General features: G+C 44.5%; 7 protein-coding genes and 1 non-coding gene across 8 annotated transcripts; 6 read left to right on the top strand and 2 right to left on the bottom strand. All coding sequences in view use genetic code 12, as the record gives it.

The window, feature by feature from the left end:
- The first annotated feature begins 198 nt into the window (after positions 1-198).
- On the top strand, positions 199-270 carry CJI96_0003881. The gene has a single exon. It is a non-coding gene; the product is annotated as a tRNA-Trp (tRNA).
- Positions 271-2,584: 2,314 nt separating this feature from the next.
- CJI96_0003880 (uncharacterized protein) lies at positions 2,585-3,295 on the top strand (the record flags this gene model as incomplete). Its single annotated transcript, XM_029037117.2, has 1 exon — positions 2,585-3,295. The coding sequence occupies one exon, from the start codon at positions 2,585-2,587 to the stop codon at positions 3,293-3,295; it is 711 nt and encodes a 236-aa protein (XP_028888173.1).
- A 377-nt stretch (positions 3,296-3,672) lies between these two features.
- On the top strand, positions 3,673-4,080 carry RIM1 (Rim1p; the record flags this gene model as incomplete). Its single annotated transcript, XM_029037116.2, has 1 exon — positions 3,673-4,080. The coding sequence occupies one exon, from the start codon at positions 3,673-3,675 to the stop codon at positions 4,078-4,080; it is 408 nt and encodes a 135-aa protein (XP_028888172.2).
- Positions 4,081-4,292: 212 nt separating this feature from the next.
- Positions 4,293-5,507, bottom strand: CJI96_0003878 (putative aminopeptidase; the record flags this gene model as incomplete). Its single annotated transcript, XM_029037115.2, has 1 exon — positions 4,293-5,507. The coding sequence occupies one exon, from the start codon at positions 5,505-5,507 to the stop codon at positions 4,293-4,295; it is 1,215 nt and encodes a 404-aa protein (XP_028888171.2).
- A 1,170-nt stretch (positions 5,508-6,677) lies between these two features.
- CJI96_0003877 (uncharacterized protein) lies at positions 6,678-11,036 on the top strand (the record flags this gene model as incomplete). The annotated part of the gene is made up of 1 exon (XM_029037114.2): positions 6,678-11,036. The coding sequence occupies one exon, from the start codon at positions 6,678-6,680 to the stop codon at positions 11,034-11,036; it is 4,359 nt and encodes a 1,452-aa protein (XP_028888170.2).
- Positions 11,037-11,065: 29 nt separating this feature from the next.
- On the bottom strand, positions 11,066-11,782 carry CJI96_0003876 (putative uridine kinase; the record flags this gene model as incomplete). Its single annotated transcript, XM_029037113.2, has 1 exon — positions 11,066-11,782. One exon carries the CDS (start codon positions 11,780-11,782, stop codon positions 11,066-11,068), a length of 717 nt encoding a protein of 238 aa, XP_028888169.1.
- A 104-nt stretch (positions 11,783-11,886) lies between these two features.
- FAL1 (ATP-dependent RNA helicase FAL1) lies at positions 11,887-13,077 on the top strand (the record flags this gene model as incomplete). The annotated part of the gene is made up of 1 exon (XM_029037112.2): positions 11,887-13,077. One exon carries the CDS (start codon positions 11,887-11,889, stop codon positions 13,075-13,077), a length of 1,191 nt encoding a protein of 396 aa, XP_028888168.1.
- Positions 13,078-13,927: 850 nt separating this feature from the next.
- CJI96_0003874 (uncharacterized protein) lies at positions 13,928-17,245 on the top strand (the record flags this gene model as incomplete). Its single annotated transcript, XM_029037111.2, has 1 exon — positions 13,928-17,245. One exon carries the CDS (start codon positions 13,928-13,930, stop codon positions 17,243-17,245), a length of 3,318 nt encoding a protein of 1,105 aa, XP_028888167.2.
- Positions 17,246-17,264: the final 19 nt, after the last annotated feature.

Raw genomic sequence — 17,264 nt, 5'->3', positions numbered from 1 at the left:
TTGTTTCATAGGCGATTCTAGTCGCATCAGCACTTTTAGTTTTCAGAAGCCAAAAGTTTTTCTGTGTGTCAGTCATCTCACAAGATGCTTAAAATCAAATATATGCCTTTTGTAGCTCCAAAATTACAAAAAAAGCCAAAAAAGTCCACTTAAAATACTGCATATACAGAAAATCCATAGCAAAATTTTTAAGTATCTGATGCGGTGGCTCAATGGCAGAGCTTTTGATTCCAAATCAAAGGGTTGCAGGTTCGATTCCTGTCCGTGTCATTTTTTACTTCACTCTTTTCGCTTAGAAGAAAATAGGTAGGTCTCCTTGTGATTCAGATAGGGGTGAAAGACTAATTTCGATTTTTTGTAATATCTTCATCAGCGTCAGTCATAGAATTATCATCACAAGCACAAGGAGAGATGCGCTTCCCGTATTCCACCGTTCCAAGGCCTTTCAGAACGTCGAAGACAGGCGGCGCATCAAGAGAAAGTCAATTAATATGAGCTTGTACCGAGAGCACAGCTAATTTATCAAAATGATACCCTGGAGAAAATTTTGAGTAGCGAACAGAAATGAGAAGAAGTGTCGCAAATTTTCCATAGTTGCGGGTAATCTTAAGGTTCCTATTCAGGACCGTGCGTAGGGCACTCTCGTTACAGCGATTTGACTTTTAACGTGACAGGGAAGAAGGACAAGAAACTAATTTACACGCAAGTAGATAAAGGGAGTGGGGAGAACAACCGAGCAACGGTCCCAAAAAAATAAAAAAAAAAAAAAAAATAAAAAAAAGTTGTCATCCCCTCAGTGACGCCATGCCAACAACAACAAGCGAGTTTGCGTTCCCCCCTCAACTTCGCAAGGATAGAGGAACAGGAGTAATGGAGGGGAACACGTAGAGGCAAGCAGAGCAGGTGGAGTGAGTCGGGTTATGAGAGATGAGCTGATGAACTAGATGAATTGTAAAAACAAAACAAGTTGAACAAAGAGTGGAGAGTGACGGTGGGAACAATGGAAACGGGCTTCTTTGCAGCCATTCATTCACAAATCAACCAAGAAGAATGAACACAGTAAAATAATGAAGAAATGCCACACAGAGACCATTAGTCATGCATGCGCAAGGATGTGTTGAAGCCTAAAGAGCTTGATGTTGAGATTCCAATCTGCGGCAATTGCATGCCCCAGGCGCCCTGAGGCTCATGAGTGTACTGTGGAGAGCACACTGATGGAGCCATTGAAGAGATCGTAAGCCCATAGACAGATGAGGTTCAACCCAAGTTGAAAAGGAATGACTTTGAGGCACCTCATGTCAAGTGAGGCGAACAGAGCATTCAGGAATTTTCTCTCTCTCTCTCTCTATCTATCTCGTTCTTGTGGCAGTGTTGCTGTTGGCTGTCTAGTTTTTTCGCAGCCACAGTGGCTTCCCCAGTATCCCACAGTTCACTGAGTAATTCACCTTCAGGGGCTTTCATCGCCGAAAGGAAAAACTTTCAAAAGAGTATTCAAGCACGTGGATTTCCCATTCAGCAAGGGTAGTGGTTCGGGTGACAGGGTGTGGATGACTCGTTTAGCCCAAGTCCGCAGGTCCGAGGTGGAACGAACACAAAAATGCCCACGATTACCCAGTTAACATTGTCAAAGATGGTTCAACAAGGGAGTAATTTCGTTCTGGATGGTTATCTCTGGCTATTTGTAGCACGAAGAGTCTGGAAGCGAACAACGAAGGGTTGCAGCATAACGGCTTAGGCTTACAACAAAGAGCGTCCAGTCAGCAAACACAGATCAAAGTACGAGACTCAGTATAAATCTCTTCACTACATTGAGAGAATGACTTGATGGCTGCTGTTCGTACCCTGAGAAATACTTGCCAATGGCAGGAACTCTCAGAGCATGTTGGAGAAGCATTCTATAATAAGCTATTCGCATAAGCAGGCAGATGATCAAGCCAGAGGATGGAAGAAAGTGTAGAGCATTTCAAATTAAAACATTTCGAAGAAGGGAGATTTCATAGCCAGCACCTGATTTTTCCCCTGCCCTTTGTTTCTCTATCTTATCTTGTAGCTTTTGCTCACCAGCCCTTTTGTTTGCTGCTTGTAAGGGTGGCACAATTTGCACCCAAAAGAAAAGCGACTCTTGCTGGTCGCAAGGACCAGACAAAAATAAAGCAACACCCACGACATTCCCAAAAAGATGAACCTTCGTAGGCCAACTTTCACCACGTGACGTTTGCCCTCCCCAACATCATAAAAATTGTAGTTTTGCCGTTGCCTGACTCGGCCTTAGGCACTCGGAGCGACTTCGGCCATGTCACCAGACGAGCACCAAAAAAAGGCTCAGAAAGAGCACTCTTAATGCGTGCGCCGCGTTCCATTCCTTATGCGCGTATACAGGAGACCGATAAGGGGATCACGGGAGCTGGCCTCACTATCAGCAGCCATAAATACCACACCTCTTCTCTCAAGGTATAACCAACAGATTAACGAATTTCATAAACCGAGAGTTCCAAAGCGAACAGAAACCACAGCTTTCCACAAGAACCTTTGAATTTTGCCCTTTTCCCAGCCTCTTCCTTCAAATTTCCCCATATCATCACCTATGGCATTCAACCCAGCTTACGAGAGGCGAAGGGTGTCTGTACGCCGCCCAGTGTCTGACGAAACAGAGCTGTGTGTGCTTTCTGAGTCACAGTCTCTGTGGGTCTTGTTTGATCCTGAGCGGGACAACGACGTGATCCTGTTGCTGAACACCAACCCTCTTACAACAGAGGGGTCAGGTGAGGCCGTTTCTGACTACGAGAGTGATGACGACAGCGATGAAACTGATAACGACGACCTCATTGACGAAGTGCAGCCGTCACTATCTTCACGGATCGACCAGTGGCAGAACGCCACCGACGCTGCCGTGTCCGATAACATTGCCTCGTGGGACCTAGACTCCGACTTGGTGGCCAAGCTCTTGGACACATCGGTGCTCCGGCGGGTGCCAGCGTACTATGGCGACACGTATTTCGAGAATATGTCCAAGCAAGAGTATGCACGGTTCAAGCGGGCCAGTGCCATATTGCGCAAGTCGCTCACCAAGAAGGGCGCTCCGGCTGTAGATAAGGACCTCATCACGCGGTTGCTCCAGCTACTACAGTGGCAGAACTTGCTCACGACGCTGGGAACGTTGGTCAACGACTACATCATGAACACGTTGGCGAGAACGCAGCCGCCGTTGGCTGGGTTCAGGGACGTCGAGTACTCAGACACGGCCACCTCGAGCTCGATGGTGCTCTGTGGAGGCGGCACGTGGAATGATTTATAGACCTAGCCGTACCATAAGGGGTCATTGTCTATTCATGATGTCGAATATAATGGGACTGGCGTTGAGCCTGTTAACCAAGGTTGTTGCTAATATTATGAGTGGGTCCGAGCTTCTTCACTGAGCCACTGTCCAGCCTACCCCCAACCTCAACACGAACTTATGTTTATCCCCTGTAGACGCTACGTGTCTACATCCATGTATCTAGAATCTTGCTACTTCCAACCTTTCTTGTCTACTTAATCTTTTCTGGCCCAGTAATCCTTCCTCTCTCGCCACAATTCAATGTGGTAGGCGCGCTCTGGACCTAAAAAAATTGGCGTTGCCTAAACATTATCAACAATACCGCTACCTACTCCACTACCCACCACCCATTGCAAATGTTGAGATCTCCAATCACCGCCATTACTCGTACTTTCAGCACGTCTGCTCCCAGAGCAGCATTTGCGAAAATGCAATTGCTTGGAAACATCGGCTCCATCACCCAAAGAGAGACCAAGGATGGCGTTCCGTTCCTCACCTATTCGTTGGCCGTGAACAGATACAACCCGCAAGCAGCCGAGGACGGAAACACCGTGGCTGATTGGTACAACTTGTCTGTCTTCGATGAAAAGCACATTGCTTTTTTCCAGAACCACTTGAGAGGCGGCGCTCAACTTTATGTTGAGGCGGACGTGAGACAGAGACAGATTGTTAACGAGGAAGGTGAGGGCAGAATCGTCACTTCGTTGAGACAGACGAGCTTCGATGTTGTGCGTTTTCCCAAGAAGCAGGAAGAGAGCTCTTGAGTTGGCCTCAATTGCTCGAGTAGCTGATGCCCTGAATTCTCTTGTGTAAAATATGTATGAAATTGATTCATTAGTTTACAAAAGTGTAGAGAAAGAACGATTGTGTAGTTCAACTGACGCAATTTCTACGTCAATTGATTCGAAGTCTACAAAACCAAAATCACCGTCTTCGCTTCGTCTAAGTAGGTATAACTACAACGAACGCAACTCACCTAGAGGTGTTGGGCCAGAGACAACTCAACGGCGAACCCAACGGTCAACTTGACATGCTCCTTGATGTGGTCAAAGTCCAAACGATCCATGGTGTCCATCGTCAGATGAATCTGCTTAGCCGTGTACTTGAACTCACTCTCAATTAAGAAACTGGCAGGGTAGCCGTTCTCTAAGGCTGAGGCATGGTCGGAACAGGCGTAACCACACTCAGTCTCGTGGTAGGGAATTGCGCAGTAGTTGCTCACAATCAACTTGATGAAGTCGTTGAGACGAACAGAGGTGTAGTCCGAAATCAAACCGAAATGAGGCTCCACGCCGGCATCTATGGTGCCCTGGGTGTATCCTGTCATGTCCTGCTGAAGCATACCGACAACAGTGGCATTTTCTGTGTAATACTTGGAAAAGACATCAATAGAGCCCAACAAGCCTCCTTCCTCGGCGGAGTAGTAATGGAACTCCAAAGTGTTGTACGGGGTGAACTTGCCAGCGGCAATGGCATCACTCACGAGACGAAGTGCTTCGAGTGTTGTCACCGTTCCAGATCCATCGTCATCTGCGCCAGGAGCTCTAAGCAAGTTGGGGAAGAGCAAATTGATGGAGTCCTGGTGAGCACCCACAACAACCTTATCCTCGACTTCACCCTTGAGCAGCACGGCAATAGAGTATTGGTCCCAGCCGTTGTGCTTGAATTTGCGAATCGTGAAGGCGTCATTTGGGAGAACCTTGACTATATCCTCAATGGTAGCGTACAACCAGTTGGCACTTTCCAAGCCAGTTTCGGATTTATAGTAACGTGTATAGAAAGAAGAGAATTTGGCCAAGTTGCCCTTGACACTCTCAATGTCAATTTTTTCCAAAAGCAGCTCCACAAGCTTGTTCTGGGACGCCTCCGTAGGGTAATTGTACTCAGCAACGGGCCTCTTGAGCGAATCGATGTTCTTAGCAAACCACGAAAAAAGCGTTCCTGAATGCCCAGTCTGAGCAACCAAACCTTGCCTGACAGCCTCATCAACAGGCATGCTATCAGTGACATCAATGAACCGTTTACCCTCTCTTCTGAGTCTAAGCTTATCTGCCTCAGAGGCAGCAACGAAGGAGTTCTCGGCGACCTTCAACACACGGTCAGGTACAGACGATTGAAAGATGCGATCCACGACATTGAAGCTGATGGCGTTGGCAGCCGCAAGCGCAGTAACGATTGTAGTGAGTTTCATTTAAAGGAGTTAGTTAGAAGTATCTGGGGTAGATAATGTCGAGTGCGAATAGTGGGAGGATAATAGACTCAGCAGCTAGAGATACTTGGTAAGGATCAAAAAAAAAAAATGCTCATATTAAATTATGATATCCAGCGAAAGTGCAATTCGATGTTCATATAGTGTATCTTGTTAATTGGTATAAAAAAGTTGTGATTTTTGGTGTCTTTTGTTACCACTTGCTAATCGCAGCCATTTGGTTTTGTGATAGAAATTTCAAAAATGTAGATCAAAACCCAAATACAAAGCTCTCATCAAATTTGCAAAACAATACAAGAAGAAGCGAATTGTTCATTGACTTTATGTTCAACTTAGGCAAGACAAATCTAGCACCAACTTGACGGCTGCCTTCTAAGTAAACGGCTGCAAACCACCCAGTCGTAGAAACCAGTTTCATCACTTTATTCATAACTCTTACTTCGAATGACCAAAGCTACAAACAATTTTTGAGGTCCATGAAACCCGAAAGGATCAGTCACATCATTTCTATATCAGGCTTTGGAAACAGTGGGGTCTGAAGCTTCCTTGGACAAGATGGTGCACTGGTGTAAGATTGTCACTGGAATCATGTTTTCAGCTAATGGCGACAACAATCTGGAAAAAGAACTACGCTGGTGAAATTGAAAGGACTTTTTATGTTAATAAACTGCTTGTTTCCTAAACTGTGCGTTAAGTCCACTTAATCATAAGCCAGCCACTCTATTCATTCTATTTCACATTGGTGAATTATTTAGATTCAAAAACTGTCTGGGTTGTATTACATCAAAGTGTACATATGGATTTTGTATCTACTAATATAGGAGTTGATAGGAGAGGCTTTGCCTGGTGATAACTTCATTCAGTTCTTCCATAGGCAGCGGTGAATTTTCGCAACCATTGCCTTCTAACTTACAAAACGGCCATACCATGAACCCACACTACACGTAGTCCAAGAAAGTCTTCAGCTTATTTAACTTATCCAAATCAATTCAACACTCTTATACTAAGATAGAGCTCACCAGCTTCATCCACATCATCGAATGTCTCTGGCAGCGACCTGCACATTGCCCACACGGCTTCCCATTTTTTTTATATGAGGTCTAAATAAACACTTCTCAACGATACCAAGTAGCTGGCCCTCTCGTTTGCCTTATGAGTCTACTCGCATCAGTGATTCCAGGAAAGTCTTTTTCTCTGAATGGATCCTCGAGCAATGGCACTCAATCTGGCCCTGGTGCTCTGAGCTCCAAGTACATAACGCCCACTATCAAGCCTGCCGATGATTCTGTGGGCACCCTTCAGTTTCAAAGTCAGGGCAATCAAAACGCCAATGGTGATTCAAGGTCTGTCATGTCGCAAAGATTCTTTCTTCCGCAGGCCCTTGAGACCGCTGGCGAAGTGAGCTACAAGATTACTGTGCCCAATTTTGAAAATCTACCGCCATTAAGACTAGGGTCCAAGTTCATCACTGACTTGATAAGAATAGACTCCATGACACCCGGCGACTTGTATGGGGAACAATACTTGAACAAAGGCAATAATTTGGATAACTACTTTTTCGATAAGGAAAGGGGATTGGATGCTTTCTCTCGATTTGAGAAAGTGTCTCAATTGGATCTTCCGGACAAGTTTTTCGAAGAAACGAACATGACGGAGGTGCTGATGAATATGGGACTCATGCCTGAGATCAGCAGAGCATGGATTGCCGTCGATAATAAGCTTGTGTTTTGGAATTATAAGCTCCCATCGTCTTCGTTCAACAAGTCCTCTCAATTCTTGACATTGGACCAGATTCGCCACTCTGTATTGACAGTGAAGCTCGTGAAACCGAAACCCGGTATTTTTGTGGCTGATGTAAACTACTTGCTCTTGATTGCAACTACCATGGACATACACATCTACGTGGTTAAGTACGACCTGCAGCTCAACAACTTAGACGTTTTCAACCCTAGTCTATCGGTGAACGTTCAAGGTCTCATGATTAATAAGTTTGCGTTCAATGAGCTGACGCGTGATATTTACTTCTCCGGTGAGAGTGACGGTGTCAATGTGTGGAAGCTAGAGTATCACTCAAATTCCTCATTTATAAAGAACAGATGTGATAAGGTGTGCCTCACGAAGAGCGGGTTGTCTTCGGTCCTTCCGATTGGAAAAATGAGAGGCTTTGATCTTTTCACATCCGAACATACCGATCTCCATAGAAAAAACGGAGACCTGTACGAAAACACAAATACGACCAACGCAATCCCTGAATCTATACTGCAGATTTCAGTTGATGAAGATCGAAGCGTGCTATACACGCTATCCAACAAGTCTGTCATCAGAGTCTACAAACTAGCCCCTAACCAGAAGGAATTCTCGCAGCACAACCAGCTTACACCAACGGAGTTCTTCAAAGCTGCATCATTGATGATATCGAATCACGCTAACATCAAATCATTCCTGAAATTCAGGATCGTGAGCATTCAACCGATCTCTCCGAAAGAATCGAACAATGTTTCACTCATTGCTACTACAAATTTTGGTTTTAGAATACTTCTTAGACTTGGAACAGGTGCAACATATTCATCATTCATGTCATCTGCCTCAAGATTCTCGACGTCGTTGAAATTGAATTTAGTGACTATCAAATTCGTTCCCTCTGATGAGGTGACGAAGATGAACCCTGAATTGGATCAATTCACAAGGATCAAGCTGTATGTGACGACAATGGTAACTAACCAGCAGAACTCTGAGCTTTTGAAGAATACTAAATTTGCCAAGATCATAAGTCCTGGAGTGTTCTTAGCTGTTAAGAAAACAAAAGGATCCGATAAATTATTTGTTAGCTCGGCCAACTACGGTTTTCTCAAGCGCAATAACAAGCTTGTAGAGGACGCAGAGTTTCTCAAAATTGCATCAGAACTCAATTCAGATAGCGGGTCTCCTATTTACATTCATGACATTGTTCAGTTGACGCCCTCCATGAATGCTACCAATACACCAGTTGGCTATGCCAATGTACTTGCATCACAATACTCTAAGAAGCCGCTTAGGTTCGCAGTTTTAACAAATTACGGTATCATCGAGTACCAGTACCGAAAGTCAGACGAAATCATAAGTTCATTGAAGGATGACGTTCTCGAGAACTTCATTGAGGAAAATGGATATGAAGAGACATGTTCAACTTTGCTCTATCTTGCTTGTTCTCAAGGATGCTTAAGCGGCAAAGATGTCTTTCAGAAGACAGCTTCTATCTTATTCTCCCATGCCGGAAACAATGCAAGACTCACTGAAAGCGCCACAACTGCTACCTCAGGAGGCTCTCATTTGCCTATCCAACCATCTGAATCTAAGCGTCTGGCAGAACAGGTTGTCTTGAGCGATAGGTTCTACGGTACGTGTCTACTTATATCAAGGTTATTTCGAGATTTTTGGAATCAGAAAGTATTTGCACCATTGCCCCATATCAAAATGCTTAATGATGGCTCTGTTGAGGTTCTGTCATTGAAGGAGGGCAATTTGATGGTCAAGGGTCTCACGATGACAAAAGAACAGCTCGAGTTTTTTATCGGCTCCGTTTTTGTGCTATTGGAGTTTTTCAACGATAATCTGAACGATATTCCAGGTCTCAATGCCCCTAGTTACAGCTCTGACCCTACCAAGATGGACAATGAAGTTTGCATGAGAGCTGAGCATATCGCTTTTACTTCAATAGTGAGGTCTTTGAATTCAATGAAGGAAGCGTTGTCCTTCCTCATGGTCCTCATTGAAGAGACGCAAAATGATCAAAAGAGTTTCAATGACATATTCCAATTCTTGACGCTCACAAATCAAGTTAACTTTTTGAAGCTTACTTTCAAAGATTTGCTTCTTCCAACCCAAGAAGTGAAGGGGCTCATAAAGGACCTTTTGTCATCCATCATCAACAAAAATATTCTCAAGGGTGGTTCGATTGACTCAATTGCCACTTCACTTCAAGGAAGATGTGCTTCTTTCTGTTCAAGTGACGATGTGTACATTTTTAAAGCTATCGAGAATTTGACTAAGGCAAAGAACATAGGTAATAAGGATACCGAACTCAAGGTCATGTGTTTGAATAACGCAATTGGTTTGTTCGAGCAAGCTGTGGATTCTTTGACTCTCGAAAACATTGAAAATGCTCTCAACATCATGCTTACCCTTGAATTCTACACTGGCGCTGTTCAATTTATTTTGAAACTTGCAAAAAAATGTTACACGCTTTCAAACACCCAGTCGTCAGCCCTAATCACAAACGGCGATGGCAATGTCGACAATTTCAAAAATCAGCTCGAGAGTAACAAGAAGAAGAGAATGCAGCTTTATGACCTTGTCTTTAAAGTTTTGACTCGTCTTGATGTTAATGCTCTCAAGATAGAAGAGTCTAATGACCAGCTTTTGACAAGGGAATTCATGGATGTACGTGATGCTACTTATGAAACATGCTTTGCTTCTGATGACAAAAACTTTCATTTTGAGTTTTACCAGTGGTTTATCAACCAAGGTTGCAGTCAGAAACTTCTTGAGGTGGAGACTCCTTTTATATTACCATTCTTGGAGGAGGTTTCGCTGAAGGACCTTGCTTTAACTCAGCTTCTCTGGCTTTACCACGCAAGGAGAGAAAACTACTTCTCAGCCGCTAGAATCTTATATTCGCTCGCTGTCTCAGATTTCAGCATTCCTCTTAGCGAGAGAATTGAGTACCTTTCCAGAGCGAACGGATTTTGCAATTGCACTTGTCCTCCGAACTTGAGACAGGAGATGATTCATCTCTCAAACCTCGTGCACGAGCTTTTTGACGTCGCAAATGTACAGCTCGACCTTCTAAAGATGATCCAGAATGATTCGCGTATCAACAAGGAGAATAAGAGTATAGCCATGGAAGCTCTAAACAACAAAATCCAGTGTGCAAGCGATTTGTTTAACGAATACGCTGATCCATTGGGGTACTACGATATTTGTTTTGCAATCTTCAAGGTTTCAGACTACAAAAACCCAGATGAGATTTTCAAAAGATGGGAGTATTTTTTTGAGAAGATTTTCCATGAGTATATGACAAACAAAACCAACAAAATCCCTTTATACAAGATGTTGAGTGACAAGATTGTGCCAGTTGGTTTGAGCTTGGCACCTAATGATCTTGTGTTTCCCGTTGATCGGTTAATCAAGATGGTTTCGAAGTACATTCAGGATGCTATTGAGGAGGATGCAAGTACGCAAACACCACCACGTGGTGCTGTGGTTGACATCTTTTTGAAGGCACATATTCCATATGAAAAGTTGTATGTGTCGATAAAGTCCTTGATTGAAAACAGCTCGTACGAAGTTTACAGTGGTTTCATCAAATATCTCAAGACTTCAGAGATGGTGTACTTGATACGTAAGTGGTACAACAGTGATCAGAAGCTAAAAGAAGCTGTTGACGGAGAGCAAATTGCAAGCATGACGGAGTATCTGATCGAAAAAGATCCAGTGGAGAAGTGGGTTAGGCTACACAAAACATTTATTTGAATATAGGCATTTTAATAGATAAACGAGACTCATGCAACATCGTAGTATTTATTTTTTTGAGCATCGAACTTTTCGTTCTTGAATGAGTGCTCGGTCGGTCTCAAGACATTTGAGCTCGATGGTTCAGGCATCTTCTCATTTGGACTCAAAAGCGGAAGAAGACCATCCACAATCAATGATACTGCGTTAGCTTCGGCACCACGAGGCATTATTACGTCTGCCTGCTCTTTCGTAGGGAAGATATAGTCGTTCATTTCCTGTTTGGCTCCATGCAAGTATGCGTTGATGATATTCTCCAACTGAACCGTCTTGTGCTTCCCAAGCACGTCTCTTCGTATCCAGCGAATAAGACGGGAGTCAGCATCTCCACTAATGAAAACCTTGATGTGAGACAAGTCACGAATCGATTTCTCGTATAGAGCATAGAGACCGTGCACAATGATGACCTTTTTGGAGGTGGTCAGCGACGATGCCAGCTGCTCAATATGTTTGTGCAAAGCAGAAAAATCGTACCGCGAGGGCTTAGGCACCGACACTGTTTTGTTTTCGTTCACAGTTATGGCAGCGTTCTTGTCGTGCTCCTGGCCCACACTAAGACACTTTTGGCTACAGTAGTCGTCCATATCAATCACCTCCACGTCCAACGGGCCAGATATGACTTTCTTGATATCATTCTTAATCCACTGGGCCGTGGTGCGTTTCCCTGCAGCGTGCCCCCCGCCAATGAGCACAACCACAGCGTTCATGATGAGAGGTAGTAGCTGTCTACCATGGTGAGAGTGAGGCATAGAAATGCGATGCCATCGCGATGGATGGAGTACCAACACAGACCTAGAAGCTACTACACATCATGGACTTCGATAGAGAGGCTGACGATGAGCTTGAGTTCACGGTCAAGTCATCAAAAAACATCAAGGTGCATAGCACATTTGAGAGCATGAAGCTAAAGCCTGAGCTCCTCAAAGGGATCTACTCATATGGGTTCGAGGCGCCTTCAGCAATTCAAAGCAGAGCCATAATGCAAATTATTTCAGGAAAGGATACAATTGCTCAGGCACAGTCGGGAACCGGTAAGACAGCTACCTTCTCTGTAGGCATGCTACAGGCGCTTGAGCCGAAAGTGAGACAGACGCAGGCATTGGTACTCTCTCCTACTAGAGAGTTGGCTACACAGATCAACAGTGTCATCATGAACTTGGGCAACTACATGAATATTCACACTCATGCTTGCACTGGTGGCAAGCAAGTGGGAGAAGACACAAAGAAGCTAGGCCAAGGACAACACATTGTGAGTGGAACTCCCGGAAGAGTGCTCGATGTGATCAAGAGGAGACATCTTCAGACTCGTAATGTGAAGATGCTTGTGCTAGATGAAGCAGACGAGCTCATGACAAAGGGATTTAAGGAGCAAATTTATGAGATCTACAGACAGCTTCCACTGACAGTGCAGGTGGTGGTTGTGAGTGCCACTCTTACGAGGGAAGTTCTTGAGATGACGTCTAAGTTCACAACAGATCCTGTCAGGATACTTGTCAAAAGAGAAGATGTTACTCTCGAAGGAATTAAGCAGTACTATATTCAGTGTGAGAAGGAAGAGTGGAAGTTTGATACCCTCTGTGACCTTTACGACAACTTGACAATCACACAAGCTGTAATATTCTGCAACACTAAAATGAAGGTAACATGGTTAGCCGAACAACTACGAAAGGCTAACTTTGCTGTGGTTGCCATGCATGGAGACATGAAACAGGAGGAGAGAGACCTGATCATGAACGATTTTAGGTCCGGGAACTCTCGTGTGCTAATATCCACCGACGTATGGGCTAGAGGTATTGATGTCCAGCAGGTCTCTTTAGTTATTAACTACGACTTGCCTTTGGACAAGGAAAATTATGTCCACAGAATCGGAAGGTCTGGGCGGTTTGGAAGAAGAGGCAAAGCCATCAACTTGCTAACAAAAGAAGACAGAGAGGAGTTCAAAGACTTGCAAAGATACTATAAGATCAAGATCAGAGAAATGCCCATGGACTTTAACGACTAGGCGCTGAGAGAAAACATTTTTTTCAATCATTGTGATTCTTGTTCTCTTGATTCAAAAACTTTGAACCCAATCGTGATAGATTGACACAAGCAGTTTACGAAAACTGCTCGCTATGGCTGCCTAATTGACGAGAATCATGATTTGACAAAGGTTAATGTAACTTGGACGATCTAACATTCTAGCATGTGTTAGCGAAGAAGTGAATTTTAACCAAACTGATTCTACCATAGATAGGCTTCGAGCAAAGCCAAGGCGCTCAGAACATGAAGCAAACCTTTGCAAAGCATTCATGAAAAATGCGTTACCATCCATAACTCACAGAATATCTTCGTCCTGATGTTCGACTTCGCTGTAGGAAATCACTTAGATAAGTTAGAGTTCGAAGTTCTACTGTTAGTATTTCGCAGCCATTGTAGCTCGTCCAGAAAGCTTCAAAATAAACAACAAAAGCCAAGTACATTGCTCAAGTTACTCACAAAGAAGCACTGAACTCTCTATTGAACAATTACGATAAAGTGATGACTCAATTTTTGCAAATTATGCTCTCTGCCTACACTTCTGTGATAGTGTCAACTGTATGTCCGAACTTCACAAAGCTATCATCAAAGCGCCACGACATGAAATCTAATAGATTCAAGTAAGCTTGAATTTGCCATAATTTCCCACCTTTGGATCACCTCTCGAAATCTGGTCCCTCCTTCTCTATCTCATCCTCCCCCTCCACCATTATTCTCCCGAGCCTGGCTCTGCACATTAGAGCCATCGCACCTACTCGATTCACGATCTGTACATTTTTTTTTTTTTTTTAGGTCTTCTCATCAAGGGATTTCCAACTTCCTTAGAAATAACCATGGACCCACAGTACCTCGCTGCCTTGGAGGAAACACTCCAGCAGACGTTTGCGCCAGCCACCGTCAAGCTGGCCACGGCAAGATTGTCCAAGGAGTTCTACCAAAACCCGTTGGCATTGCCTTCCCTTTTCCATATTTTGCAGAATTCCAACCAAGACCAGGTTAAGCAGTTGGCTGCTGTGGAAGCAAGAAAGCTCATCTCGAGAAAATGGGAAGCCGTGGATGCCTCGTTGAAGCCTCAAATTAAAGAGGCTCTTTTGCAGAGCACCTTCACTCAGGAAAACAAGTTGATCAGACACTCTTGTGCTAGAGTGGTCGCTGCTATTGCTGAGCTCGAGTTGGACAAAAACTCTTGGCCAGAATTGTTGCCAGCCTTGATCAATGTAGTTGGTGACGCTAATCAGCAGGACATGGCCGTGTACACTTTGTACACCTTGTTGGAAACCCATAACCCAGCGCTCAAAGAGCACCAGGACGATTTTGTCAACCTTTTTGCCAACTTGTTGCAGAGTCAGTGCTCTAGAGATGTCAAAGTCAATGCCACTTTGTCTCTTGACGTGCTCTCGCAATACCTTGAGGAGGATCTTGATGTGAAGCCCGCTACCGCAGAGAAGTTCAAGAGTTCTGTGCCAGGTATGGTTCTGGTTCTTAAGGAGACCATTTCTGCTGACGACGCTGAGCAAACCAAATCTATCTTCAACGTGTTCAACTCTTTGATCTTTTTGGACAATAAGTTGTTGGGTGACCAGATTGTTGGTTTGATCCAGTTTGTCGTTGAGATTGCTAACAACCAGTCCTTGGATGAAGACGTAAGATGTATGGCCATGCAGTTCTTGATCTCCGTAGTATCCATGAGAAAGACGAAGGTCAGCTCCAATAATTTGGGTCCTTCCCTCACTCTTCTTGCTCTCAAGATCGCTTCAGAAGAGATCGATGAGGATGATGAGTTGAATAACGAGGATGTTGAGAACGAAAACGAAGAAAACATCCCTGCCACTTTGGCTTTGCGTTTGATGGCCATCTTGTCTGGTGAATTGCCTCCTTCTCAGGTCATCACTCCGTTCTTTGAGAACTTAGAATCTCATATAACTTCTAGCGACAAATTCGCCAGAAGAGCTGCTCTTTTGTGTATTGGTGTTGCTTCTTCTGGTGCGCCAGACTTCATGGGTAACCAGGTGAAAAAAATTGTTCCTGTTGTTATCAGAGGGTTGCAGGACTCTGAGATTGTCGTGAAAGTCGCAGCTTGTAGAGCCTTGGCCCAGTTGACCTCCGAGTTGCAGGACAACATTGCTGAATTTCACAAGGAGTTGTTGCCTCTCATTGTCGACGTTATCAACAATGCCTCTCATGTCATGACTTACAAGCACGCTTGCTTCGCTTTGGATGGTGTGATTGAGTTTATGAGCCACGAGGCCATTGCTGACTACGTTCAGCCTTTGATGGAAAAATTCTTCACCATGATCCAGGAAGCCAATTCTTCCTCTTTAAAGGCTGCCATTGTTTCTGCCATTGGCTCTACTGCTTTTGCCTCTGGAAAGGGTTTTATCCCATACTTCCACCAGTCTGTCCAGGCTTTGGAGCCTTTCATTCAGAATGCTGCTGAGACCGAGGGTATGTCTGAAGATGACATTGAGTTGAGAGCCATCACTTTCGAAAACATCTCGACCATGGCCAGAGCTGTTGGTAGTGAGTCTTTTTCCGCCTACGCTAAGCCGTTGGTTGAAGCTGCTTACGCAGCTCTCAACTCAGACCAACTGAGAATCAGAGAGTCTGGCTTTGCTTTCATCACGAACATGGCCAAGGTTTACGGTTCGGAGTTCTCTGGTTTCTTGGACAACATCGTTCCCCAAATTTTGAAATGTTTGAACCAGGAGGAATTTTCCTTTAACCTTGACGAGAACGAGGCCGAAAATTTCCTTGAGGATGAAGACGAGGAGAATCTCAATGAAAAGTTTAACGTCAACACTGGTATCACCATTGAGAAGGAGATTGCCTCTGTTGCTCTTGCAGAATTGGCTATGGGAACTGGTAGTGCTTTCGGTAAGTACGTCGAGGAGTCTATTTCCACATTGGCTGAGCAGATCGAAGTCTCGTACGGTATGAGGGAAGCTGCAATGAATGCTCTTTGGAAAATTGTCCGTGCTATGTTCAAGGCTCAGTACGGGGAGGCCTTCAGGGCCCCTATCGGTGTCCCACAACAGCCATACACCGATGGTCCCATCTTGGAGTTAATCAAGCAAGCCAGAGAACTTACAATTGCAAATTTGGAGGGTGAGTTTGAGGTGAGCTTAGCTGCTTGTGACTTGGACAACATTGTTGAGGCACTCAACTACTTCGGTGCTATCACTGTTACCAGCGGGCCATCCGACACCGCCTCATTGGAGAAGTTGTGTGGTATCTTGATGGATCTTTTGAAGAAGGAGCACCCATGTCAAATTGACGACGAGGAGCCAGTTGAGGATGCTGAAGACGCTTCCGAGACCGAGGCCATGATGTACGAGACTGCGGTGGAGGTTTTGATTTTGCTCTCCATGAAATTGGGACCTGACTTTGTCAAGATCTTTGAAACGTTCAAGGGTATCATTCTTGCAAACGCCACTTCCAAGTCCAAGGGCAAGAGAGTCGGTTCCATTGGTGCCTTGGCTGAGATCTCTGTTGGTTTGAAGGCATCTAACCCATACGCTCAGGAGTTGATGCAGGTGTTTATGGACAGATTAGCGAACGATGTTTCTTTGGAGGTCAAGGGCAATGCCGCTTACGGTATCGGTGTTCTCATTGAGTTGTGTCCCGTTGACTTCACTGGTCAGTACCAGCAGATCTTGCAGATGTTGTTCCACTTGTTGAGCAGGTCCGACAAGGAAGGCCAGGTGGATGATCAGGAGACCAAGGATGTCGTCAACAGAGCCAACGCTAACGCTTGTGGTTGTGTGGCTAGGATGGCTCAGAAGAACCAGGCTGCCATTCCTCTTGAACATGTCTTGCCAGCACTTCTCAGCCATTTGCCATTGCAGTCTGCCCCAGAGGAGAATGTTCCTATTTTGAAATGGATCATTAGCTTGTATGAGAGCGGCAACAACTTGATTGCGGGCCAAACTGACAGGGTTATTCAGATTTTTGCGGAGATCTTCCAAAAAGAAGCGGAGAGACTCAAGTTGGTTGCTGAAACTACATTGGGTAGAGAAGAGTATCTTGGAAAGATGAAACAGTTCCAAAGCGAAGAGATGAAGCAGAAAGTCATTGACTTGTTGAAGTTTTTGAACCAAAACTACTCTTCAACCATTGCATCCCACGAGATCTTGAAGTCTGTCATCGCATAAGTAAGCATTGGTATCATTA

This window comes from Candidozyma auris, chromosome 4, assembly GCF_003013715.1.
Source record: "Candidozyma auris chromosome 4, complete sequence".
Taxonomy (NCBI): domain Eukaryota; kingdom Fungi; phylum Ascomycota; class Pichiomycetes; order Serinales; family Metschnikowiaceae; genus Candidozyma; species Candidozyma auris.
Note: the sequence above shows the minus strand (reverse complement) of the source record. Positions and strands in the feature narration are given on the sequence as shown.